This window comes from Dasypus novemcinctus, chromosome 12 (assembly GCF_030445035.2).
Source record: "Dasypus novemcinctus isolate mDasNov1 chromosome 12, mDasNov1.1.hap2, whole genome shotgun sequence".
In the NCBI taxonomy this organism is placed as follows: domain Eukaryota; kingdom Metazoa; phylum Chordata; class Mammalia; order Cingulata; family Dasypodidae; genus Dasypus; species Dasypus novemcinctus.
The window spans coordinates 46,152,208-46,178,715 of NC_080684.1; the positions used below are offsets into that span (position 1 = coordinate 46,152,208).

The 26,508-nt window shown below is 40.6% G+C and overlaps 2 protein-coding genes across 3 annotated transcripts in view; one reads left to right on the forward strand and one right to left on the reverse strand.

Moving 5' to 3' along the window:
- The window catches only part of RASSF3 (Ras association domain family member 3), a 98,815-nt gene extending 80,353 nt beyond the window's left edge, over positions 1-18,462 (forward strand). Inside the window, exon 5 of the mRNA XM_071218926.1 lies at positions 18,265-18,462. Coding sequence (XP_071075027.1) covers positions 18,265-18,447 — 183 coding nt within the window. The 3' untranslated portion in view covers positions 18,448-18,462. The remainder of the gene's footprint in view (positions 1-18,264) is intronic.
- GNS (glucosamine (N-acetyl)-6-sulfatase) overlaps positions 8,552-26,508 on the reverse strand; it is a 60,186-nt gene continuing 42,229 nt past the window's right edge. For both annotated transcript variants that reach the window (XM_058308367.1, XM_058308368.2), the window contains 5 exons: positions 25,862-25,963; positions 17,014-17,121; positions 15,947-16,057; positions 14,346-14,506; positions 8,552-11,214 (listed from right to left, as the gene is read on the reverse strand). In XM_058308367.1, the coding sequence (XP_058164350.1) occupies positions 11,106-11,214; positions 14,346-14,506; positions 15,947-16,057; positions 17,014-17,121; positions 25,862-25,963 (591 nt within the window). In that variant the 3' untranslated portion in view covers positions 8,552-11,105. The remainder of the gene's footprint in view (positions 11,215-14,345; positions 14,507-15,946; positions 16,058-17,013; positions 17,122-25,861; positions 25,964-26,508) is intronic.

Below are 26,508 nucleotides of genomic sequence, written 5' to 3' on the forward strand. Positions count from 1 at the left end.
GATGGGAGACTCTCCACGGTCTTTTCCTGTAATCCCTGCCTGACTTTTCAGGTGAACTGCCTGCTATAGGTGCCTTAGGTGGCCTCTAATGGGCAGTGTACCTGAAAGTGGGCCTGCTTTGGTGCAGGTGGAGTTTTTGAAGAATGAGAGCTTGCCTCAGTGCCCGAGTGCTTTATCATCATTTATTTTTTAAAGATTTATTTCTTACCCCATTCCCATTGTCTGCTCTGTGTTCATTCACTGTGTTTTCTTCTGTGTCTGCTTGTATGCTCGCTAGGTAGCTCGGGGAACCGATCCTGGGACCTTCTGGAGTGGGGGAGAGGCGATTACTCTCCTGTGCCCCCTTGGCTCTGTTTTGCTACATTGTCTTGTCTCTCCTGTTTCTTGTTGTGTCATCTTGCTGCTGCAGCTCTCTGTGTTGCTGGCACTCCTGTCTGGGACGGCTTTTCCATGGGGCAGCATTCCCACGCAGGGCAGCACTCCCTGTGGGGCCACTTTCCTGTGTCGGCTGGCACTGTGGACCAGCTTGCTGCATGGGCCAGCTTGCCCTCACCAGGCGGCCCTAGGCCTCAAACCCTGGACCTCCTATATGGTAGACAGGAGCCCAATTGCTTGAGCCACATCCATTTCCCTCATTTTATTTTATCCATTTTTTGTTCAGTTACTGTTCCATTTAAATGGTTATATTAAGTTACATAGAATGAGCCACCTATCTGTTTTCATTTAGAGATTCTGTTGCATGGGAGAAACTGACAAGAGGGCAGGTCACCAAACCCAGTGTTCTCATTGCAATGGGCCAGGCAGTTTCCTGGGACCCCCAGAAGATTAATAGCTTCTGGAAGATGGCACAGTTGGGCAGGAGCCACCAAATACTCAAAAAGGTCCAACTCGTTCATTTTACTCTTTCCTTCCCACCTCCCCACCCCCTTTCCATCAGGGACCATCCTCTTCACAGGAGTACAAGGAGCTAAGCATTGACAGTCTGTTAACTTTATTTACCTCTCGTCTGGTGTTAATCATTTCCTTAGCTCAGTAAAGCATGCATAAGTTTTGGTAAGGCTAAGGTAGGGAGTGGGCGGGGTTAAATACCAATTTGTGTGATAAATGCTGTTGATCCCATCTGCAGGTGTTTGTGTGTGGGTGTTGCAAATCTTTCCCTATTCTAGGAGGGAAAAATGGCAGGGTAGAGGACAGGCCATTTTAATCTTAAATAGTAGCTTCAAAAGATGGTTTTGGGGAAACGGACTTTGGCCCAGTGGTTAGGGCGTCCGTCTACCATATGGGAGGTCCGCGGTTCAAACCCCGGGCCTCCTTGACCCGTGTGGAGCTGGCCATGCGCAGTGCTGATGCGCGCAAGGAGTGCCGCGCCACGCAAGGGTGTCCCCCGCGTGGGGGAGCCCCACGCGCAAGGAGTGCGCCCGTGAGGAAAGCCGCCCAGCGTGAAAAGAAAGTGCAGCCTGCCCAAGAATGGCGCCGCCCACACTTCCTGTGCCGCTGACGACAACAGAAGCGGACAAAGAAACAAGACGCAGCAAATAGACACCAAGAACAGACAACCAGGGGAGGGGGGGAAATTAAATAAATAAATAAATCTTTAAAAAAAAAAAAAAAAAAGATGGTTTTGACTGGCTGAGCTATCACTTGGCAGCAGCTAACCTCTAAAAGCTCCTTTCTCCAGTTTCTGAGAAACATGCATTGGGCTTCTAAATGTTTACATACAGACAGCAAAAAACATTAGGACTTTTTGCAAATGTAGAAAACACTGGATTTGGCTTGTATTGAGGAGGGAGTGTTTTAATTAGGACGGTTTTTTAAATCTTTCAGTGAGGAGTCTTAATTATAGTGCACCTTGGTCTTCAGTGGCAGAGGCATGCTCAGTTGAGCAGTCCCTTATGGACATGTGGGACTGAGGAAGCCCTGTGTGCTTCATCTGTCAGAAGTGGAGTTCTGTGGGGTCTGCTACACAGGGCTTTCCAGTTAAGCAATAAAGTTTGCTTAAATTCCAGAGCAGCAAATTTTAGTGCCTTGACAAAACTGAGAATCCAGTTAAGTAAGATGGGCGTATCTTCTCAGGGCTATCAGTTAAAATTTGATACTTGTCTGAGAATATGAGGGCAGTGGTAGAAATTCCTGAACTTGGGCAGCAGCCCCCACAAAAGTCCAAGTCCTATTGCCTTTCTTCCAGATAAACATTTTTTATTTTTCCTTTTATTAGATAAACATTTTATAGTTTGTGTGTTCTGGGGATGGGAGTGTGCTTCAAAAAAGAAACACCAATTGGTGTTTAGAGGTGTGGGTGAGGCCAGCTATTAGAACATTGTTCCTGTCCTCTGTGTCCCCCCCTTGGCTCCCTCCTCAGCTTTCTTCCTTCCTTTTTTTTTTTTTTTGCAACTAAAGTAATTAAGCAGAGGCATGCTGGTCTTGTGAAAAGTTTTGTTTTGAAGCTGGTAGTTGGGAAAAGGCTGTATTTGGGAACTATTGGAAGTGATTTCAAGATAAAATGTTACAATATTTCAAGGACTGCCTCCAGAGACACTGGGGTACTGATTTTAAAAAGGCAGATTCTTCTGCATTCTACCCCAGAGCTACTCAATCTGAATCTCTGGTAGTAGGGCCTTGGAAAAAATATGCAGAAACTCCTCAAATGTTAGAAACTAGGTACACTTCTAAATGAACTGTGGGTAAAAGAAGAAATCAAAAGGGAATGAAAATGAAAGCAACATATGAAAACTGGTGGTATGCAGCCAAAGCAGTTTAACAGTGAGAATCAATGAAATAGAAAAAAATAAATGAAACAAACTCTGGTCAATAAAATTGGATCAATAGAACTGATGAACCTCTGTAGTCAGACTGATCAGAAAAGAAAGATACCAAATACCAATATCAGGAATAAGAGAGGTGACATTACTACAGATTCTATGGATATACTTGTACCCATAAAAAATTTTAAGTTCCTGCATTAAAATACATTTCCTTAAAAACTCTTATTCTGCACACACAAAAAATTATGTTCCTAATTTTGCATAGCCTCTGAGAAGTTTTCCAAATAACAAGTGGTAATGTTGCTGCTGTATCTTAGTTTCTTCAGGAATTCAGAGTTTATAGTTTTCTGTGGTTTATATATGTATATTTTTTGAGGTCCTGGGTATTGAAGGCTGGCACTCAACCACTAAGCCACATCTGCTCCCCAATGGGAGTTTTTTTTTTCAGGCAGTATCTGGGATCCAACCCAGGACCTTGCACATGGGAAGCAGGCACTCAGCCCCTCGAGATACATCCATTCCCCAGCAGTTGATAATTTTAATGCACATGATCAATAATATACTAAACATTTGAGCTTTTTTATGTTATTGGAAACATAGTAGGGTCTACATTTATTACAGTGAGAATTATGACCACTTTTTTGTTTTGTCTGTTATCTTGGAACTAATTAGTCATTAAAGGGTGAGTGCATCTTGTTGAATGTCCTGAAATTGTGGTATTTGTATTAATTCTAAAACCCTTTTTTTAAAAAACTCTTCTTTACATCCAAAAGGAACTTGATGAGAACACCAACTTTCTTACTTTCATTCATTCAACAAATATTTATAAATCACCTCAAGGATGCTAGGCCATGGACAGGTGAGGGTTAGAAAGAACATCATGGTCCCTGTCCTGGAGGAATGCATGCAAACTGCAAACTATTACGTCTCATAAAGGTATAGAATTTAGGAGATCAGAGCCCGTTTCCTTGAGGAAGAGATTTAGTGCTGAGATCTTAGGGATAAATTAACATTAGGCATAAGGTTTTGTACCATAATTTTTAACTTACCTGCATGAACATTTTCTACATGACGAGGGCAGGGAGGACCAGTTTTTGAGGTCTTCCTTTGGCTACATGTTCTATTAGGGTCACTTTTGCTCCCCTCCCCGCTCCTCCTCCCCACCCCCCCCACCCCCTTTCTAACGCCCTCCTCCTTTTTTTCCTATTGTGAGAAAAGAACTTTAACTTAGGCTAAATAATTCTCCCTAGGTTAAGAGTTCTGGGACAAGGGCAGGGTTAAAATTTACAGTGATAATTGCGCTGGATCAAACCTGATTTCTTTACCTATAAAATGGAAACAGCATCTGTTTGCTTACCTCACAGGGCTGTTTGGGGGGCCAAATAAGTTAATGAATGTGGAGATACCTTATGGCTGCTTTGCCAGTGGTCAAGATGCTTTCCATCCTGTTGATGCCAAAATTTATCTAGAAGCATCCTAGGTACCAGTTTCTAAAAGGAACATATCTGACAGTGGAAACATGCCTACCAAGCAGGAAAGACCTATTTTTCCTCTCAATTCACGTTCAGGGAAGGAAATGGGGTTAACCAGGGTAATCAAGAAATCAACATTCAGTGCCTTCCCTTGTGTTCCAGTAAATATAGTCATAAGGTTGTCTTCCCTGACAAGTGAGAGCCAAAGTGCTCAGAGCAGCTGGGACTAGGGTTGACCCAGGCTCTGCCAACGTAAGGCAGGGAGTGTGGCTGAGTGATCTGAGCCAGAGGGCTGCATGCAGGTGCAGACTAGGGGCCTGGGCTTTTCTTTCTCCTCAGTGTTTTCATGCATGTAAAATTCCCCCCCAGATAGTAATCGCCTTGGAGACCCTGGACCATATCTTCAACTAATTTCTTATGTCTTCTAGCGGCAAGGCATAAAATTTAGGGAACTAAGTATTTCAGTCAGGAATGAGCTCTACAAGCAGATGCTGAACTTGACTTCCTGCCTCTCATGCAGTAAATGTTCACCACTGGCTCAACTCTTAACAGGGACTTCTAGGGCATTACAGAAAGAAAGGGGCCAGGGTGATTGGGGAAACAGTTTTTGTTTCCCCCTGCTGTGTAGATGACAGACTGGGTGCCATTTATTCTCTGTGGGCACACCATGGACCTGATGGGTGACTCCAAGTTAATGGCCACTCTTTCCAGACTGCTACAAAGAATTCAAGTTGACATGTTGATCTGAGGCCTAATAAAGATGCTGCTCACCTAATCTGGGAGAGGCTGGGAGATAGGGAACTGGAGGAAAAAAGTGTACATAAAGCAGCCACTTTCGTAGAGAGACTTCAGCAGAAACAGAATCAACTGTGCATCTGAGCTTCTTTCCCAGTGTTGGGAGGAGTCAAGGGAGTAACTGACTGATGATCTTGATTTGGGCAACAGGTGCCTTGGAAATGAAGCCAGAATCTTGGCATGCTGCAGCTGCTAAAAGAGCGCTCATCCTCTGCACTACTGTCCTCGCCCACATTGGCTTTTGTGAGTTATGGAGACTCACTGGAGGGGAGACTCAGATTTGTGGCTGGAGACTGGCAGCCAAGAGAGTCCATTAAAATATTTTCCAACATGTGCTGAGAACATTTCAGCAACCCTTCTAAACAAAGAAACATCTACTTGATTTTACTAACAATAGCTGGGAACCAATCAGGGTTTTTTTTTATATTCCTTGAACATGTAATGCTTTTTTTTTCCATTTGGAGATAGGTTCGCTCTGCCCTAGGTACCTATAAATGGATGAGTTTTGGTAAAAGCCTTGCCCTGCTTTTTCTGTTTGTAAGCCAGACTTGGTCACTGTATTAGTTATGTATTGCTGCATACCAAATTACCCCAAAACTCAGTGGCTTGAAACATTAAAGATTTATTATCTCACATGGCTTCTGTAGGGCAGGAGTTTAGGAACAGCATTGCTGGGTGGTTCTGGTTTGGGTTCTCACAGGTCGTCTCAGTTAAGATGTCGACCAGAGCTAGTCATTGGAGGTCTTGACTGGCTGGAAGATCTGCTTCCAAGATGGGTTACTCGTGTGACTGGCAAGTTGGGGCTGGTTGTTTGCAGAAGGCCCTAGAGCCTCACAGCATGGACCTACCTCTCCATCAGGCTGCTTGGATGTGCTCATGATATGGCAACGGTTTTCCCCAGAGAGACTGACCCAAGGAAGAACAAGGCAAAGTGGCCGTGTTTTTCAGGACCAAGCTTCAGAAGTCACACACCATCACTTGCACCCTTTTCTATTGTTCACACAGACTAACCTTATTGCAGTGTGGGACGGGGCTACCACAGTCATTCTGGAAATAGTGAAATGAGGTGCAAAAAGAAGAGACCTTTTTTTTTTAAGTTTCTACCTACAGTGCTGTCGAATGGGACAAGCAGCCACTTGAATGACAGTTATCACCTCCCCCTTCTTAGTATGAAATTGTAGTTTCCCTGTGGGGGTACCAGGGGCAAATTCTCTTTTCAACTATCCACCATAAATTCCTGAGGATAGGAATAGACTAATTCTGTCTTATTTTCATAGCCATTTATGAATGTATGCAATAAATTACAGCATTCATTTCATATCACATTAGTTGCAAATCTTGAAAAATTCCTTATACTCATCTATAGTTCGCAATTACTGTAGTTGTTAGACTTGACTCAATAATTAAGTGTCATAAAACTATCTGCTGCTACATTCTGAGAAGGGGTTTGTGGTTTTCACCTGACTGGCAGAGGTCTGTGGAACAAAAGGTTAAGAACCCCTGGTGTAACGGAAAGATGGCTTTGAAGCCAGATCTTCATTCAATTCCTAATTATACTTTTGTGAGCCTCGGTAAATTAAACAAGAAAATACCTATCTTGCAGAGCTTTTTTTTTTTTTTAACCACAAATTAGAAGAATCTTTTGTATCTCTATCCTTTGAGGACCTATTTACAAATCAGCTTTAGTTTTAAGAGGACATACATCCATCTCAAACCTCAAGGACAGAAGGCAGTCATAAAATCTGCCTCTTAAATACTAAAATTTAGAGCTGTCATCTATTCCATGGTACTCTGGAAGTTATTTCCCATGTCCCACAATCTAAATCATAACAGTATATTTCTAAGACTCCAGTAGAAATCCCAACCCCAGTGATCTTCGGCTTCTCTGGTTGCCACCTCTTGCCTAAACAAACTTTGAGAAACACGGTAGAGAAAGGTGAAATAGAAACTATGTAGGGAATTTGGTACTACAGGGCAGTTACACAGTCTTAGTGGGAATAAGTGGGATGTTAGAAAATGGATCTAGGCAAGTCTGTACTTGTTCTCACTTTGTGAATCTATGCACATAAATGCTGCTCCCCCTTGTTGCTGGCCGGGTGGTATGTCACAGTTCACAGAGGCTCTAATCTATCTTCCCATTTACTCCAGTTTTTATAGTCAAGGTAGCGCTCAAAAATAACGTGACTTGGACATTTAACCTTTATATCTTTTCCCACTTTGCTTCAAGAAATCTTGGTATTAGCTGTCCTGAAATCTCAAAAGGCCAGCACCCACCCTTCTTGCCTCTGACATGGTTTCTTGGCTTTGAATTCCAGTAATGAAATACCAAAGCATTCAGGTCCACAAGTGCTATTCCTGGAGTACTGTAGCTTCCTAGCCCTTGTGGGGAGGAGGCATGTCCTGTTAAGTGGTCCTGTGCTTTTAAATAACTGACAGTTGCTGGGAGCGGCAATCCACTATGAGTCCTAAGCATGTGTCCCTGCAAATGACTGCTCTTTGCCCAGGCCACTGTTTGCAGTGAGCAGCCTTGAGGGATGAGGTAATTCTTCCTCTAGGACAAAGAGCAGGCTTGCTTAGTATGGGTGACATGGCAGATTCCCTAAGCTCAACATTCCTCTCCTGTAACAAGACCCACTGTATGTAGAGGTATATACCCATAGGTGTTGCACCTATGGGACGTGGGGCAAGGGTGAACAGACATATTCATGCTACTCGCTGTGAACAATCAAGTTCTTCTGTTTCTGACCCAGGAGTCTCAAGTCTTCTCACATCCATGAAACAGCAAGAGACTAACTTATTAGCTTTTAGGGAAGATCACATCAAATCCCAAGCCCTTACACACGATGTTGTAATATATCCAAATTACCTGTTTTTTTTCCCCTATAATATAACCTGGTAACTTTTATAGATTGGTGGAAACTTTCTGAAGAGTAGAGAAGAAAGGATAGAAAAGATAATGAGGCATCTTAAGTCAGGGGTTGGCAAATTACAGCCTGTCCGTTTCTGTAGACAAAGTTTTATTGGAACACAGTCACATTTCACGCATATTCATTTATGTATTGTTCATGGCTACTTTTTCACCATGACAGCAGAGTTTAGTATTTGTGACAGAGACTTTTTGGCCTGTAAGCCTAAATTATTTACTATCTGGTCCTTTCAGAAAAGATTTGCTAACCCCAATAAGAAATTCATTCTTCATTTAGGGCAATGGATCACATGAATAGACCTCAAAGGCAAAGCACCTTCTAAGGTGAGCTTAGTCTATTTTTAAATCCAGCCAAGATAAGATTTTCTTAAAAGCTGTAACTGAATAAAGATTTATCAGAAAGATTTTCTATATTCATTTAGGGGTTATCAGTCAGCAGGAACCATAAGCAAGAGCTATCCAGGCAAAGACTACCCAATCCAATGAGGTAATGGCCCATCCCCAGTACTGAGTGCTTAAAACACCGAATAGCATGAAGAAAAGAGCATCTTATCAAAATTACTACTTGGGGACTGAAACAAAGGACACAATCCCACTAGACACAAATAAATTTTAATTCATTCAAAAGTGCAGCAATGAACAGGGTCCTTTGAAGGGCACTTTCTAAGTCAAATGACTGAGATGACACAGAGCCAGGGAAGAATAACTTCTGGGAACAAATGATACAAACATTTGTAGTAGTTTACAAAGTTCAGTGGGACCTTACGTGGTTGTAAAACTAAAGAACTTAAATATATCTTTCTGAGTCCACTGATGGATCAGCTGAAATATCCTTCATGTTCTCTTAAAATGAATTCTGGGACTTTCTTCCTTTCATCAAAAAGCACCAATCCTCAATTTAGACAAAGATAAATTTAAGAACTTTTTTTTAAACAGAGTAAGATATAGCTTTCATGGCTGTCATTATTTTGTACAAAAACCCTATTGTTGTCAATTAAAATGTATTTGTAACATCATTGCCAAATTCAGAGATGCTCAAAAGGGTGCTCCCTACCTTGTAATTGTATTTGAGGGAGTGCTTTTTAATAAGAAAGTTATAAGGCAAAATGGGTATTCATTCCTAAGGCTTCTGCTCATTTCTAGTGATTCTCTACTCTGAAGGGCACCAACAGACATATACGTGGCCTTCTTAAACAGGAAAATAATAAAAATCCAACTCAGTACAATTATGAGGGAAGCAAGGCAAGCTTCTTGCAATGGTTACTTGTACCTATACATTCTGAAAAGTTCTGTGAAGTTTGTAGTCTGTTGGCTAATACCTGAAGTCTCTTTGTGAAAGATCCTGAAGCCAGTTCAAAAGTAAAACTCAGAGGCTATTCAAAGGTTATGTAGGAAATGAACCAAAAATAGAAGCACACAAGGAGTGCCATACCATATCCCCACCACCCCCAAAAAGCCAGCTAAATGTAACAGCAGTGTGGCAGACTTGTTTCACTCTTATGACTTCACTTGCTTTTAGGAACCAGCATCATAATATTGAATAATATGACATGACAGTCCAAGAACTCATAAGAGTTGATTTCTTTTTATTTGAGAATAACTATAGTCAACTTTCATTAATAGGGAAGTTGGCTGACAGTGTTAAGAATCAAAGTGGAGAATAAAGTCGATAGCCACATTCAACACTGTACTTGGCTGGTACAGAAGTTTTAGAATTTCTTTCCCTAAAACATTCATAGCAGAGGTGTACATTTAGCTTGCCTATTTCACCTTTAGACATCACTGCAGTTGCTGTGATCGCATGAGGTAAAGGAATAGACCCAATGGCTATTAACCCAACATGGCTATCTGGGAATTCTGGTGGAAGTTATTTTTGACCATTCCTTACAAATAAAATGCTTAAAGCTCACCACAGACCTGAAATAAAGCTAAAATCACTTACTGCCTGAGTTGAACAGGTTTATAAACCACAGCTCTTCCTCTTCTGCTACCTCACTACCAATTAGCCTTCTGGTGAAGAAAACAGTATAATGGGATTAGTCTTTGAGTCAAGAAACAAAAGCTTCCATAGGTATTCTTAAACAGTGGGGAAACTTAAAAAGATCTGATTTCGACAAGGAATACTGAATGGGGCCCAAATTATATAAGACTCCAAAGCCTCAGGAAGAATTTATGTGAAAAGGAGAGAAGATGGAGTAAAGTCGGTGGTAATTTGCGTCAACAAGAAATTTTACATCTTATAACGAATAGAATGACAGCAAAATATGGAAAGAATGAAGAAAAGTTCATGCATGGGGTTGAAACCCAGCTGCCAGGTTCCCTGCTGGCAGGCATTGACTCCATCCAGAGTACAACCCTTCGACCTGCAACCCTAGGGGCCCTAAGTGCAGAAGGCTTGTGGAAAACAACCTTCCCCAAACCCTGGCAGTATTTCTCCCTACTGATGTTCCTAAACCATTTTTATTATTCAAATCTCAAGGGAAGAGATATCCCCTCAATACTCCTGGGGTTAACAGGCACTCCCTGTGGTTAGCAGCCACCCGCAAGTAGATGGAATCACCACAAAGAGCTACATGGAAGTAGTCTTTACTCTATTTTCAGAGTAGCACCAGCCCAGAATTCAAAAAAATGAACAGAGCTTGGATGAAATGTTTTGAATCTGTGATTTATCACATTGTAATGGATATTATAAACAATGTATTTTCATTAATCTAAAAATGATGGTACTTGTTCTTAATCAGATGATTCAGCTGTGATAGTTTTCAAGCCATATTGTGTTAGTAATTTCATAGTGAAGTGCTCAATCTGAAATGCTATGCAGGTTCTTTGCTTTTAAGTCAAGCTATATAACCAAACAGGTTTTTTTACCCCTAAGTATTGCCATTTGTCTGAAGGAAGTTACAAATTCAGACTTTGACCACAAAGGGTACAATCAAGAACTGTGGCCCCAGGACAGAAAACAAAGACCTCAGGAGTTCCTTATCAGCTGAACAAAGTGTCCAGGACAGCCATTCCTGACACCTAGAGAAAGTTCACAGTTTAACACTCTGTAAGAGGAAGTCAGCTGATTAGGTTGCTTTTTCATTAAAATAAAACTCTTCCAGGTATGATCTTGAAAACCAGCTACAAACACCTACTACAATCACTTCATCAGAAAGAGGTGTGCAGGGATCCATCTGTAGAGACTGGAAAGGTTGAAAACCTTCGAGTCCTGACATTGCCATGATTGCTGAACATGAGACGGGGGTCAAATCTGTATCTGGAGGGGGAGGAGAAAAAGGATATCACATTAATTCTAGTTAGCCACTGAGTACTTTATTCTGAATATTATTAAGTGGAAAGGATGGCAGGAAGGAATATAAAAAGAAATAAACTATAAGTGAATCTGTGGGAAAGTTTGCAAAAAACGTGAGTATTAAGTGCATGTGCATTTACACTACAAGTCAGCAAGTTCAAAATAATATAAGCTGAGTGGAGAAGAAAAAATAAACAGAAGATTAAATCTTGAAAGATTTTAGATGGAGGCAAAATTTTAGCTGGCTATTTTGGGGAGGAGAGGGGCAGTGAGGACCTAAAAGCATGAAGTGGCCAGATGGAAGAATCTGGTCCTCACTCAAAGCCTACTGAGAGTTCCAAAGCCCTTTCTTCTTTTACACATAGACACACAGACTGGCTGGTAAGAGCACAGGCATGGACCTCTGACATAGGTTTGTATTTGGCTCATTATGAATTAGATAAGTTATAGTTACCTCTCTGGGCACCAATAAAATTGTAAAGTAATTCCTGGAAAATGCTTGGCACATAAACAATTTCACCCCCAAGAGGAAAGTTAAGGGTAAATGTTGAATGCTAGCTATCGGAGTTGTGAATCAGCAGATGTACAGAACACAAACTGGCCAGAAGGGGATTTTAGGCATATAGGTAAAAACACTGTATTTCACTCCGAACTGCTTTCTTGTAGGACATACATTCAGAATTATTTTAGAGCAGAGGTCGGCAAATGTTTTCTGTTAAAGCTTTGTGGGCCAGAGAGTCTCTGACATAAATAACTACTCAACTCTGTCATTCAGGTGTGAAAGTAGCCATAGGCATTATGTAAACAAATCTATGTGGCTGTGTTCTAATAAAACTTTATTTAGAAAATCGGATGGTGGCCAGATTTGGCCTAGGAGCTGTAGATTACTGACTCCTGTTTTCAGAGGATTTAACAGGACCAAATGTTTCATAGGAAAGAGTAAGCCACGCTGAAGGAGAAAATTTCAGCAAATATCAGCAAAGCCAACATCCAGAACCATAACTATAAAATTCTAGAATGAGGGCAAGACAATTAGTTAAAGTCAAGAAAATGAAATAAAAACTTGACTTAGCAATTAGGAGACCTTGTTGTATCAGTTCCTAACAGGGAGATGCTTGAGCTCTCAGGCCTGTATGAAAATTTTATGATTGAGTCCTTCTACTACTTAGGGCCAGACACTAAGAAACAAGGCAGTTGCTGCATCTGCACTGTGTTGGCCAAGTGGATACCAGCCATGGCAGGTCTGTGTTCTAGCAATGAAGTTAGGAACTGTTTGGCCATACATGGTAGTCCAAAGTGTCTGTGATGGTAGGCTAATGTGTCAACTTGGCCAGGTAATTGTGCCCAGGTGTCTGGTCAAGCAAGCACTGGGCTAATTGTAATACAAGGACATATACGAACTTTAGTCACCAGTGAGTTTACTGCATAGACCGCTGATTACATCTATATCAGTCAGGGTGATTGCAATCAGCAATGAATGATACTTTATCCAATCACTTGAATGCCTTAAAAGGGGAAGTGATTTCAGCATTCAGAGAGAATTTCCCAGCTTGTCTTTGGAGAGCCAGTGCCTCCTGGAAACGCATCAAGGACCTTCACTGGCCTTTCAACAGAGCCCTGGTTTGCAGCCTGCCTGCAGAACCTGGACTTGTGCATCCCCACGTCACGTGCGAGACACTCATAAAATCTCATACTATTGACAGATATCTCCTGTTGATTCTGTTTCCCTAGAGAACCCTGATTAATAAATATAGATGTTGGCTTGAAATTCTACAAGTCAGCCAGATACTATATGGTAAGAAAATATTAACTGCCATAAACATCTAACTTTATTTGGCTTGATAAAACACTTTAAGCAAAGTAGCTACTGAAAACTGTGCTATGAACATGGATCAGCTAGAAGTCTTATACTTTTATCTAGAGACTGACCTTCGATCATTTCACTAACTTGGAGGAAAGATCCAATCTGGGCAGTCAGAATGCTTGACCAATCTTATTACATTAACATGGTTATCTATATAAAAAATTATGTAAAGTGATATTTTAAAAATAATGATAAATATTGTCTTTTCATATTGTTACCTAGTTTTAATTTTCTGGCATCTAAGTCTTTTTGGCTCTATACACACTATATAAAAGTTAAAAAAAATTACATTTCTTAATAAGTAGTCTAAAATCTAATTTCTCTACTCAATCCCATATATTACTTTTTAATTTGGAAAGAAGATATCATCTAACATGAAGATGGTTAAATAATTCAGTTACAACTTCCCATCAGTTTCTCTCTCCTACAACCAGAGTGTGGAATCGAAATACACCTTTTCCACTGAAAGTCTGACTTTTAACTTTCTAACTTCATAATTTTAAGCAGCTCAATACATGGTATGCTCAAATACACTGTGTTACTGCTGAAAGGAGACTGTTTAAGGGGAATAGGAGGGAGGGACAGATCTGACTTAGCAGATGACAGTTAAACATCTTTTATATTATACTGCAGTGGGCTTAAATACTTCAATATTTATAATTTCTACTTCATTGAATATATTTAACACATTAAATTTACCAGCAAGCATTCAAGTTTTTATGATTGGGGTGTCTGAGAATTGAAATGAAGGGATATGCTCTGGGAAGCCCTAGGGAACAGTGTACCTCTGGGTTTTTTATATTTATTTATAGTTATTTATTTTTATTAACACTTTTAAAAAAATTAAAGTTAATAGAGCAAATAGAACGTTACATTAAAAAAATAAGAGGTTCCCATCGAAACTTACTTTAAAGAAGCCTCAGGTGTCACAGTGCAATAAAGTAGTACTATGACAGGACTCATAGGAGGGAAAAGAGGAAGAGCCCATGTGGGGAGCAGGGCTGTGCCTCCAGCTGAAGCACTGAATGGCAGTGGAGAACAAAAGAGTCAAACAGCTTATTTGCCCAGCACAAAAGACTGATGCTCCAAGACACAGTGTTCCCACTCTAAGTGGAAGAACAATAAATACAGCTTGTTCAAAGTAAAAAGGACCCACTGGATTCCCTTTGTCTTCTGGAACAGCATGACAGCTAAAGAACTTGGCAAAGTGATTGAAGAAAAGGAAACTTACCCAGGTTCAAAAACCCCTGGAGTGCGACAGGCTGGTCCAGAACAGGACTGCAACATCATTAACCGGTAGTTCATCTTTCCTAAAAGTTCTGGGTCTGTACTTTTAGCAATGTTAGTGATTTGGTCTGGGTCTGCAGTCAGATTATATACTTCTACGAATACCTACAGGATATGAAAAGATAAAGGAAAGAATAGAGCATGGGTTATACTTGAAGAACTAGGCCTAATGGGAATTATTTCTAAAAAGGAAGGGAAGAGAGTTGATTAAAAAAAAAAACCAAGGCCCAGGAGAATATCATCTGGTCTCAAGATCCTCGAAAACCAAACTGCATACTTGAGACAATGGCGCATCTGTTCCGGGATTAAATTGCTTCAGGTCTATTGCCCACATGTTGGAAAGGGATCTCTAGCATACCCTGTGCCTTAAGGCAGGGTCAGGAAGCGACCCAGGGGAGGAAATTTATTACCCTCTGTAATAGAAGCAGAGAAGAGAAAACAGGACCCTCAAATGGCAAAGTCACTGAAATACTTAGCAAAAAAGTTACTAAAAAAAGAGTTAGCATATGAAGGTACTCTAGCCTGTGTTATACAAATGTTAAGTTTTCCTATTTTAAAAAGCAGTTTTAAATGTATAAATCCAATTGTTTCAAGATACAGTACTAATTACTATATCTAGGCATGCCTAATGCCAGTTTTTTTCCCCCAAACTTGTATGTTGTTCTACAAAGAAGTAGAGTCAGTCGATAGGCTAGGAAGAGGAGCCCGTACTGGCTTCATATAACTGCCCTCAGAAATCACTGAGCAAACTGATAGACACTATGTGGATGGAGTTAATAGGAATTGCATGTGAGATGGTTTCTACCCACTAAGAGAAAGGGACTTAACACAGACTGAGGGAAGCTTGCCCATCTAATCCAAAGTACTTATAAATTGCAAATGAAATGAATGGTGGTGTCAATTTCTGAGAAACAGAAGAAAGTCTACTTCCCATCTGGTAAGATTTGGGTGCCAGATGGGGCAGAAGAGCATACATCAAAAAACAAAATGAAATCACAAGGGACTAGAGTCCAAGTGATCCTTCAGATAATACACATTGATTGGTGTGGGCTAAAGGCCACCTTCTTCCAAGATGGAGCTTCTGGTTCTGCCTTTGGCTCCTACTGCTAATCTATTTAAGCGGCAGTGGTCTAGGCTGTGGTGGGACAGAGGTCTCTGAACAAGATGGTTGCTGGTAAGCACTCCAGACAATGCCTCAACTGGTTTCACCTCTGTACAAGTTAAGGTGTCTTAAATTTCACCCCAAGCTATAAGTTGAACTGAGAGACCAGGCATGTGTCAGACTAAAAAGTGAACTGTGCACTTAAAGTGTGTACGTTTGGGTGGTAGTGTAGTGGTGAAAATCCTACCCAGAAAGATCATAGAGAAGTGAAAGGTGTAGCCTCATGGAATTCTGTTTTTCTTAACTGACAGGAAACCTACAATGATGTACAGATAAAGAAACACAAGGTCTTCCCTGGGGAACATCCTTGGAATTGCGCTTGAACAAAAGCACAGGCTATACACAACAGGGGTGGGGAAGTAGCAGGCAGAAGTTCCTCTTACCTCCTGGTCATCAAACTCACAGTACTGTAAATTCCACAGTGCTGACATCGTCCTCACACAAGCATATGTGTTATTATAAGAATCTTCGCATACACAGTCTGGGTAACATTGCTGTAGGGATATTTAATAAGTTAAATGAATACAGTTCTTCCATAGTAACAAATATCTACGGGGGCAACCAAGTTGGCTAAAGCCAACATGAAATTTGACAGAAATTAGGAAAATGTCCACTGAGAGCAGTAAACTAAAAATAGATCTGAGGCTTTGCTCCTTACTGATGGCTAACTTGATTAAGGAACATGTGGTTGTTCCATTTGTAACCTGCTGCAGCCCTCATCTGCTAATCCTCTGATAAGAAGTATTTGTGACAATCACCTTTAAAATGTATGGTCTGGTAAGGAGAAGAAATTAGTATTGAAATGAATTACTTCTTCCTAAAATATTGCAGAAAATGGATTATTAGCTTTATGGAATCATGTGTAGGAAAGTTAAGAGTATTCTTATCGCCAAATATGACTTAGGACTCCAGCTTCCTGTTTTCCACAGGACCTGTTATTTTACTTTTGGTTGGCTCTTTACTAAATTGTAACACTTTAGAGAGTCAACTCCAATAAAAGCCTATTTCCCATTCTCCAAAGTGAGGCCAACATGGCTGTTACCACCTCCACAACTAGCCTGGGTGCTCCCACTGCAAGCTGTCAGACAGCACGGTCACGGGGTCCATCTCTATTGGATGCCACTGAGAACATCCCTAAGCAAAATTGTACAGATATTGGGAGGAAGAGGGAAGGAAGACTAATAAGGGGAGAATATGGCTAGATAAATACATTTGTTACAACAAATAGAAGAATTCCAAGTGTATATTCTGACAACAGGTTGGCGCAGTTCAGGATTACTGGATTTACCTTTAGTCCATCTACCAACCAACCATCCACAATCAAGTGACAAAGTCAAGTCATAGAGAAGCAGGGCTCAGGTTAAGGTTTTCACAAGGTAGCACAATAAGGAGTTGGTCAAGACATGTAGTAGTGAGAATGCTGTCTGAGCCAACTCAAGCTATTACTCACAGAAACTCCGGGACCCATGGAAGGACATGTTGGGTCAGCAACATTTCGGCCTTCTCCTTGATACTCCACCAGAACATCTGATCGCCAGGTCAGATTACTGGCACCTCTCTGAAAAAAAGAAAAGAAAAGATGGTTTCTGTTAGCAATATAGATTGTGTAAGGACCACAAGGCCATTAACTTTACTGCTAAAGAGGACTACAGAGTCAAAACTAATTGAACTTGCATCTATGCCAAAGATGTACTGTGTTGATAATGGGGGAGTATGGAAAAAGTGTGCCAAATTTTTGCTATGGACCATGGTTGGTGGTAATAGTGTGATAATATTATCTCATAATTTGTAACAAATAGTTCCACCATGATGTGGTGTGTTGGTGAAGGGGTGATGTATGGGAATTCTACACATGTGTATGATTGTTTTGAAAGCTCACAACTTCTGTAATAAAATATGTTTAAGTAAGTAATAATAGGGTGAGTTGGGAGAAAATACACCAAATATGGACTATAGTTAGTTGTAAGATTTTGCTGATATTCTTTCATAATTTGTAATAAATGTTTCACAACAATGCAAGGTGTTGGTGCTGGGCCGATATATGGGACTTCTGTATGATGTTATACGTTTGTTTTGTAAGTTCACAACTTTTACAATATACTTATTGTTTTTTTTTGTCTTTTTTTTTAACGTTACATTAAAAAAATATGAGGTCCCCATATATCCCCCCACCCCCCTATTTATTGTTTATGTATGTTCATGTATGAATGATATACTTCAATAAATTTTTTTTAAAAATCTAAAAAAAGAAAACTAATTGAACTATTCGGTCATTAACTAAGGAGAATGACTAAAACTGAGCATATGAAAGCTACTGAGTATCATGTTTGATACTACAGAGCCCTTACAAATGATGGTCAAATGCTTTGTACATTTAATTGTTAATTGCCTAAGAATACTGCTATGAATCAGGCCAGGAATGGGAACCAACAAAGTAGCTAAGCAAGAATCAAAGTCACACACCAAGCTGCTGAAAGTCCAGGTCAGAACAAACAATACTGTCTATATGCTCTATGTAAGAATCACCTTAAACTCATACCCAAGAACTTTATAACCTAAAAGACACAAAGACAAGAAATAAGCTAGTATTAAACAATCAGCCCTTAGCAGATTGTGCTGAGGACTATCAAAGGCTCAAAGTACTTCCTGAAGTTCAGAATGAAGAGATAATATGTATTATTAACTCATTTAATCTTCACAGGACAATGCTGGAATGGAAGGAAAGAAGCAAATGGGAAAGTTTAAGACCAGCACACAAACTGGTGAAGAGAGGAAGAATCTAGGAGTAAGGTACAGTTTGGGATCAAAGAACAATATGTGGATAGGATGGAAGCACAGAAGATTTGGTAGTGTGGGTTCCAGAAACAAGGTTTCAGACAAGTAGCAGTAGAAAGTCAGGGTGGAGAGACAAGCAAATAGCCATTTCTCCTAAGAAAATGCTCAGGAAAACGCCCTGACCACCAGTCTGCACATTTGCTCTAAAAAGAGAGCAGATGATAGGCTTCCTATCATGGGAAATTTTTGAGCAAGGATGTAACACAACCAAGGTTTGTTCGTGTAGCAAGTGAGAACCATTGCTCAAACTAAAACACTGAACCTGGGTGATTGCAATGGGGGAATGGGCAACAGCCTTGTGGAAGGCCTTGAATATCACAGCTGCCCAGAGAGGGGTAGTCTGAGACAAAAACATATTTCCTAACTCAGTGTCCGAGGATGAAACCTGAACAAGTCTGTGCAGCTCAAGGTTTCCAAAGTTATGAGTCACAGGAGGCTTCAGAAACTGCCTACCTCCTCCCTAAGTACTCAAACCACCAACCCTGAGCCATGGAAGCTGGGAGTTCAGGGAAGAGCTTTATATAAGATGTGACTGGATCTCAAACCTTCCACACTTGTCAACGTGTACAGAGGAGAAAAGACTCTATAACAGAGTCCAGATCAGTGGTTTTCAAACTTTGCTGCAAAATGGAATCACCAGGGAAGCTTTAAAAAATCCCAAGAGCCAGGTCATGTTCCTTGGTGATTCAATCAGAATGCCTGCCAGTGGGACCTCTGAGTAGTAGTATTTGTTTCCCAGGTGATTTTAATAAGCAACCAAGTTTGAGAATAATGGTCTACAAGTGTCATTAAATGTTTTCTATGAAGGGTCAGGCAAATTATTTTAGGTTTTGTATCTATACAGTCTCTATCACAACTACCCAACTCTGCTGTTGTGGTGGGAAAGCAGCCACAGAGAACACATAAATGAAAGTGTGGGTATGTTCAATTAAAATTTTATTTACAAAAACAGGTGGGCTACATTAGACCCATAGGCTGTGGTGTGCCAACCCCCAGACTATAACAGCACTCTCCATGAGAACTTTCTAACTGAAATGTTCTGTATCCACACTGTTCAATTCAATGGTTACTGAGCACTATGGCTAATGTAACTAGCAGTTTGATATAAATGATGAATTCCAAAAAGAAATACTAGATTATGCTTGTAATGTGATCTGTACCTGAGCATGATTGACTTCTGATTAGGGCATGGTGGGTGGGGACTCACAGATAAAAGGCATGATGAAGAACAGAGTTGAGGCCTTTTAATGTTGGAGTTTTGATTTTGGAGTTTGATGCTGAAGACTTAAACTGGAAGTCAGCATGCAGAGAAAAGAGGAGCCAGCCCCAGGAAGGAAGGAACCTTGAAGCCAGAGTAAAGCAAGCCCCAGGAATGCTGGAACCCAGGAAGCCTGAACCCTAACAGACGTAGGTAGCCATCTTGCTCCAAATAGACTTTGGTGAGGGAAGTAACTTATGCTTTATGTCCTGGTATCTGTAAGCTCCTACCCCAAATAAATACCCTTTATAAAAACCAACCAAATTCTGGTATTTTGCATCAGCACCCCTTTGGCTAATACAGTAACTCAAGAAATTTTCAATTTTATTTTTGCTTAAAAAGCTGAATCTTAAATGACATTTACAGAACTATGCAGAGCAGTTAACTATACACGGCATAATTATTTCTCCCCAGAAGATGTTCTTTTTTTCCTAATCGAAAATAAGGTATACAACATCAGACTTTGATGAAGAAAAATATGTAAATGGTCCCCTAACTGATCTATAGAGTCAATGCAATTCTTTTTTTTTTTTTTTTTTTTAAAGATTTATTTATTTTATTTAATTTCCCCCCCTCCCCTGGTTGTCTGTTCTTGGTGTCTGTTCGCTGCGTCTTGTTCCTTTGTCCGCTTCTGTTGTCGTCAGCGGCACCCGCTTCTGTTGTCGTCAGCGGCACCCGCTTCTGTTGTCGTCAGCGGCACGGGAAGTGTGGGCGGCGCCATTCCTGGGCAGGCTGCTCTTTCTTTTCACGCTGGGCGGCTCTCCTCACGGGCGCACTCCTTGCGCGTGGGGCTCCCCCACGCGGGGGACACCCTTGCGTGGCGCAGCACTCCTTGTGCGCATCAGCGCTGCACATGGCCAGCTCCACACGGGTCAAGGAGGCCCAGGGTTTGAACCGTGGACTTCCCATATGGTAGACGGACGCCCTAACCACTGGGTCAAAGTCCGTTTCCCTAGAAGTATTTTATAAATGATTATACATTCAATACCTTTGTTCTCAAGAGATTTTAATATAAGGAAAAGACAAATCAAACAGGAAGAATATATTTATAACAATAAAAAACTAAAAAGCGTCCATAAATAATCCCTACAAACCAATAAGAAAAAGACAACCCAAAAGAAAAATCTACAAAAAGAGGCACTTCATAATGGTAGAAACACATGGCAGAAATGAAATATGATTCACTGATAAACAACCCAATTAAAAAATGGGCAAATGATCTCAATAGACATTTCTCCCAAGAAATAAACAAATGGCCAATAAGAACATGGAAAGATGCTCAACATCATTAGTCATTAGGAAATGCAACCCCAAACCAAAGTAAGATATTGCTTCATACCCACTAGGCTGGCCATAATTTAAAAAGACAAGTGCTGGTGAGGATATGGAGAAAATGGAACCCTCATATACTGCTGGTGGGAAATGTAAAATGGTACAGCCATTTGGAAAACAGCCTGGTAGTTCCTTAAAAAGTTAAATGTAGGGTTACCATATGACCCAGCAATCCCATTCCTAAGTATGCACCCAAGAGATCTGAAAACTAATGTTCCACACAAAATGTTCACTGCAGCACTATTTATAAGAGCCAAAAAGTAAAAATGACCCAAATGTCCATCAACTGATGAAAAGGCAAATAAAATGTGCTACATGCAAAAAATGGAATATTATTAAGCCCTAAAAAAGAAGGGAGTACAGATAAATACTATGATTTGGCTGAATCTTGAAAACATTACGCTAAGTGAAAGAAGCCAGTTATAAGAGGTCATATATTATATGATTCCATTTATATGAAATGTCCAGAATAGACAAATCTAGAGAAATAGAAAGTAGATTAGTGGTTGACAGGGGCTGGGGAGGAGGGAATGCTAACGGTTATGGGATATCTTTTTCTAATGATGAAAATGTTCTAAATTTGGATTGTGGTGATGGTTGCACAACTCTGTACATACTAATACCCACTGAATTGCATACTTCAGTGAATTGTATGGTATATGAATTAAGCTGTTAAAAAAAAGGATTCATCTCATTAATAAACAAAGAAATGCAAAGTAAGAACAGATACCATTTCTTCATGAATTGGCAAAAATTAAGTTGCTTGACAGTTCCATACAGACTAAAGCAAATTCTTATACACTGGTGATAAGAATGTAAAATTGGATGACCATTTTGTAAAATAATTCAGTAATACCTGTATCTAATATGTGTTCTTCCTGTAACTTTGGTGCATATACACAAATCATCAGTATCAGTAATATTTGAGTTTTTAAATTGGATGGTGGGTTCATGGGTATTTTTGTTTCATACCATAAATGAGGTATTCTCTTGTATGAATCAGATACTACCTAACAATAAATAGTAATAGATCCAGATAAATGAGTAAGAGTCACCTATAATTTTTATCACCCAGAGACAGCCACCATTTACATTTTAATATTGATCTTTTCAAGCTTCCTTATGGTTTAAATATATCCACAAACAGTATTTAATGGGGAAAAGAGGCTGTTATGTAACCTCCTTTTCTCCCTATCAAAAGTTGTTGGCATCTTTCCAAGTCAACATACACAGCTCTGTATGTTCTTTTGCTGGTTTAATAGTGCCATAACTTTAACAAACCCCTACTGGGTATTTAGATTTCCAGTTTTCTCCTATTTTTTTCTTTCTTTTTTTTTTTTTATTGACTTTGTAATAATATTACATCAAAAATATATACGTGAGGTCCCATTCAACCCCGCTCCCCCACCCCCCCTCTCCCCCCCCAACAACACTCGTTCCCATCATCATGACACATCCATTGGATTTGGTAAGTACATCTTTGGGCACCTCTGCACCTCATAGTCAATGGTCCACATCATGGCCCATACTCTCCTCCATTCCATCCAGTGGGCCCTGTGAGGATTTACAATGTCCGGTGATTGCCTCTGAAGCACCATCCAGGGCAGCTCCATGTCCCAAAGACACCTCCACCTCTCATCTCTTCCTGCCTTTCCCCATACCCATCGTCCACCATGTCCACTTTTCTCAATCCAATACCACCTCTTCTATGTGGACATTGGATTGGTTGTGTCCATTGCACCTCTATGTCAAGAGGAGGCTCAAATTCCACATGGATGCTGGATGCAATCCTCCCATTTTCAGTTGTAATCACTCTAGGCTCCATGGTGTGGTGATTGTCCTTCTTCAACTCCATCTTAGCTGAGTGTGGTAAGTCCAATAAATCAGATTGTAGGTGCTGGAGTCTGTTGAGGCTCAGGACCTGGCTATCACATTGTCAGTCCAGAGATTCAAATCCCCTAAATATATCTTAAATCCCAACGTTAACTGCACCTCCAGCACATTAGCATGAAAGTCTTATGAAGGGAGATCCCATCTGAGTCCAGATTCATCACACATAAACACCATTTCCAAAGAGGGGCCATCTGCCCTGGTAGTTAACCCCATCGGCCATGGCCATAACTCTCATGGGTCTCTTTAGCCTTCAAAGGAACCAATATCTGGGGGTTGTATCTGCTTTATCTGTCTCTCTGACTCTGCTCAGTTGTGCATGAGGGCAATCCTTCTGCCAGCCTCCAGACTCTTTTTTAGAAACTCGTAGCCATATAAACTCATTTCTCCTTTCCATTTCCCCCTTACTTTAGGTCAAACAGCATTTTAAAGTCATGTTATTTTATGTAGACATGGATATTCTGCTGATCCGCATTGAACCTTCCGTATAAGGTCCTTTTCCAGTTGCATCATCAGTTGGTATTTGATAGTGGTCCCTCGTTGCCAGGGAGGCTCGTCCCTGGGTGTCATGTCCCACGCTGGAGGGAAGGCATTGCATTTACATGCTGAGTTTGGCTTCGAGACTGGCCACATTTGAGTAACATGAAGGCTGACAGGAGGAAATTCCCAGGCACAATGTTGCTCTAGGCCTTGTTCTTATTTTAGGTTTATCAGCTCACAAGCATAGTCATTAGCATCAGGGGCTCACTGTTGAACCCTCACTCCCTCCAGGTCCCCGCCGCTGTACCTGGGAGATTGTCGCTGCTCCCCTAGGGACCGCGGCAGAGCACCACTGGCCAGGAACCCAGTACCCCCCCTGCTGTGGTTTTTAATTGTTGCCACTATGAGTATATCCAATCATTACCATGCCCCCTGGACATATGTTCTGTACAGCTCCCTGTCAGCCATATATCACCTGTCATTGGTATCCCATACCAGTATCCCTCCATTGCCATTGTTGAAACACTCTGTGGTCCAGAACTCCCCGAAATTTGAAGCCCAATATAATGTCATGGTCCCTTACTAGGGAATGGTATATAGCGATGGGTTTAAAGGATGGATAAAGAACTTGGATAAAGTTAGATAAAGAACTTAGATAAAGAATGTTGACTTGAAAAAATTCCACATCCTATCCTTTCCCCCCCCCCCCCAATTATTCAGCATTTCTTCACAGGAGTCCTAGACCACAGCAATGCATATATATAATATACAGCACTCCCATACATCCACCACAAAACCTTTTTCCTTCCACAGCGATACTCTTACACCCTTTTCACATCATATTTACTTAAGGTGATGTACAGAGTCTGAGATATTAGCTTTCTAACAAGGTAATATCTGTGCTTACATTATGGTGCATACTTTAGGATACACAGTTCTTTACATTTTTAGTTATCCTATGTTTTACATTATGGTTTACATTATCAGTCTGTCATCTCCTATATGTTATGGTGTAATATTACATGTTTTATATCCATCCTTGTGTACTCTCAAAAAACTCCTCTCTTGCCCCCCTTTTACTTTGGTTCCACACATTTAACGTCCATTTTCCCTTCCACCTTGGTGCCCACAGTGACAGCCAACCTTCGTTTCCTGAGGAGCCACTTCCAGAAATAGATGGAATAGTGTTCAGGGCCTAACTTGCTCAACTGCCCCAATGCCCTGGGAGCCACCCTTTCTCTCGAGGGATACAGTTCCCTCTATTTGGTGGCATTAGTCCTCCCCAGGATGTGGGTCCACCCCCACTCTCACTACTTGGGATTTTACCCCATGGTGTCACCCACTCCGGCAGAATGAGCATTTAGGCATTCCCCAGGAGCCCGTCCTGCATCAGACCCTCCCCTCCGAGCATTCTAAACAGGTAACCCTCTTTATTATATTTTGATATGATTTTCTCGGCATTTTACTCCTATTTAATACAAGTTCACTTTTATAGAGAGAGCTTTCTATGCAGTGTCAGACACATAGTAGGTACTTGTATTAGTCAGCCAAAGGGGTGCTGATGCAAAATACCAGAAACTGGTTGATTTTCATAAAGGGTATTATGTGGGGTAGGAGCTTACAGATACCAGGCCATAAAGCGTAAGTTACTTCCCTACCAAAGTCTATTTGGAGCAAGATGACTGCCGAGGTCTGTGAGGGTTCAGGCTTCCTGGGTTCCAGCATTCCCGGGGCTTGCTTTACTCTGGCTTCAAGGTTCCTTCCTTCCTGGGGCTGACTCCTCTTTCCTCTGCGTGTTGACTTCCCAGGGCTCCCGTTTAAGTCTTCAGCATCAAACTCCAAAATCAAAACTCCAACATTAAAAACCCCAACTCTATTCTTCGCCATGCCTAGGTGGGTGGGGACTCAATGCCCTAATCATAAGTCAGTCATGCCCAGATACAGATCAGATACAAACATAATCCAATGTTTCTTTCTGGAATTCATCAATTATATCAAACTGCTACATTACTCAAAAATTTCTTGAATGATTTCTTTAGAATAAATTCTCAGATGGAATTGCTAGATGTGCATATTCTGAAGCGATGTGTCTTGTCATGTTAACCTCCAGGTAGATTATAACAATTACACTAATATAAACAGTGTATGACTATTTTCCATTTTCTCAGTATTCTACAAATACTGGGTAATAACCTTTGAAATCTTTGTATTACTACAGCTGATAAAAGTTCTCCAGCAGTTAAAAATTTCTTTGATCACCACTGAAGTGATCATTTTGCATTTACTGTGGCCACTTCTAATTTTTCTGAGTTGATTAGTCACATCTTTTGCCTACTTTTCTACTGCAATATTAATTTTTGATTTCTAAGAACTTCTATATTAGGACTAATTATCTTTTTTTATATAGATTTACAAAATTGAATATCTTTAAATCTTTATATGACCTACAATTTACACAACTGAGAAGTCTTGCCTCAGGCCAGACTGAGGGCTTTACACTTACCAAAATGGGCAATAAAGACATCCCATCCATCTGTGTCTTACTCAAGTTATAGCCAGCGATATCCAAAATAGTAGGACCCAAATCAATATTGGCAACAAGCATCTGTGAGAGAGAACAAAAAACAACTAAAGCACAACTGGTCTTGTTCTTCCTCTTCTATGGGAATTAAGGCTCTCTCTTCCTGACCCCACCCATTAGACAATAAGATTTACTACCACCTTTTGTAAAGGACCATATTTACTTTTGGTCATGTTGTTTCATATATTCAAATATTAAGATAAACCCACCCACTCCCCCTGGGAAGTTATATATTTATTGCAACCATACTGCTACTGATCAAAAACTTTTAAAAAAACTCCTTTGCATGATTGTTTTATGAATCATGACAAAAATGGTCTAATCATTTTATTTAATTTTTTTAAAAAGATTTTTTATTTCTCTCCCCTTCCCCCCCAGTTGTCTGCTCTCTATGTCCATTTGCTGTGTGTTCTTCTGTGACCGCTTCTATCCTTATCAGTGGCATGGGAAATCTGTGTTTCTTTTCTGCTGCATCATCTTGTTGTGTCAGCTCTCCATGTGTGTGGCACCACTCTTGGGCAGGCTGCACTGTTTTGCGCTGGGCAGCTCTCCTTACGGGGTGCACTCCT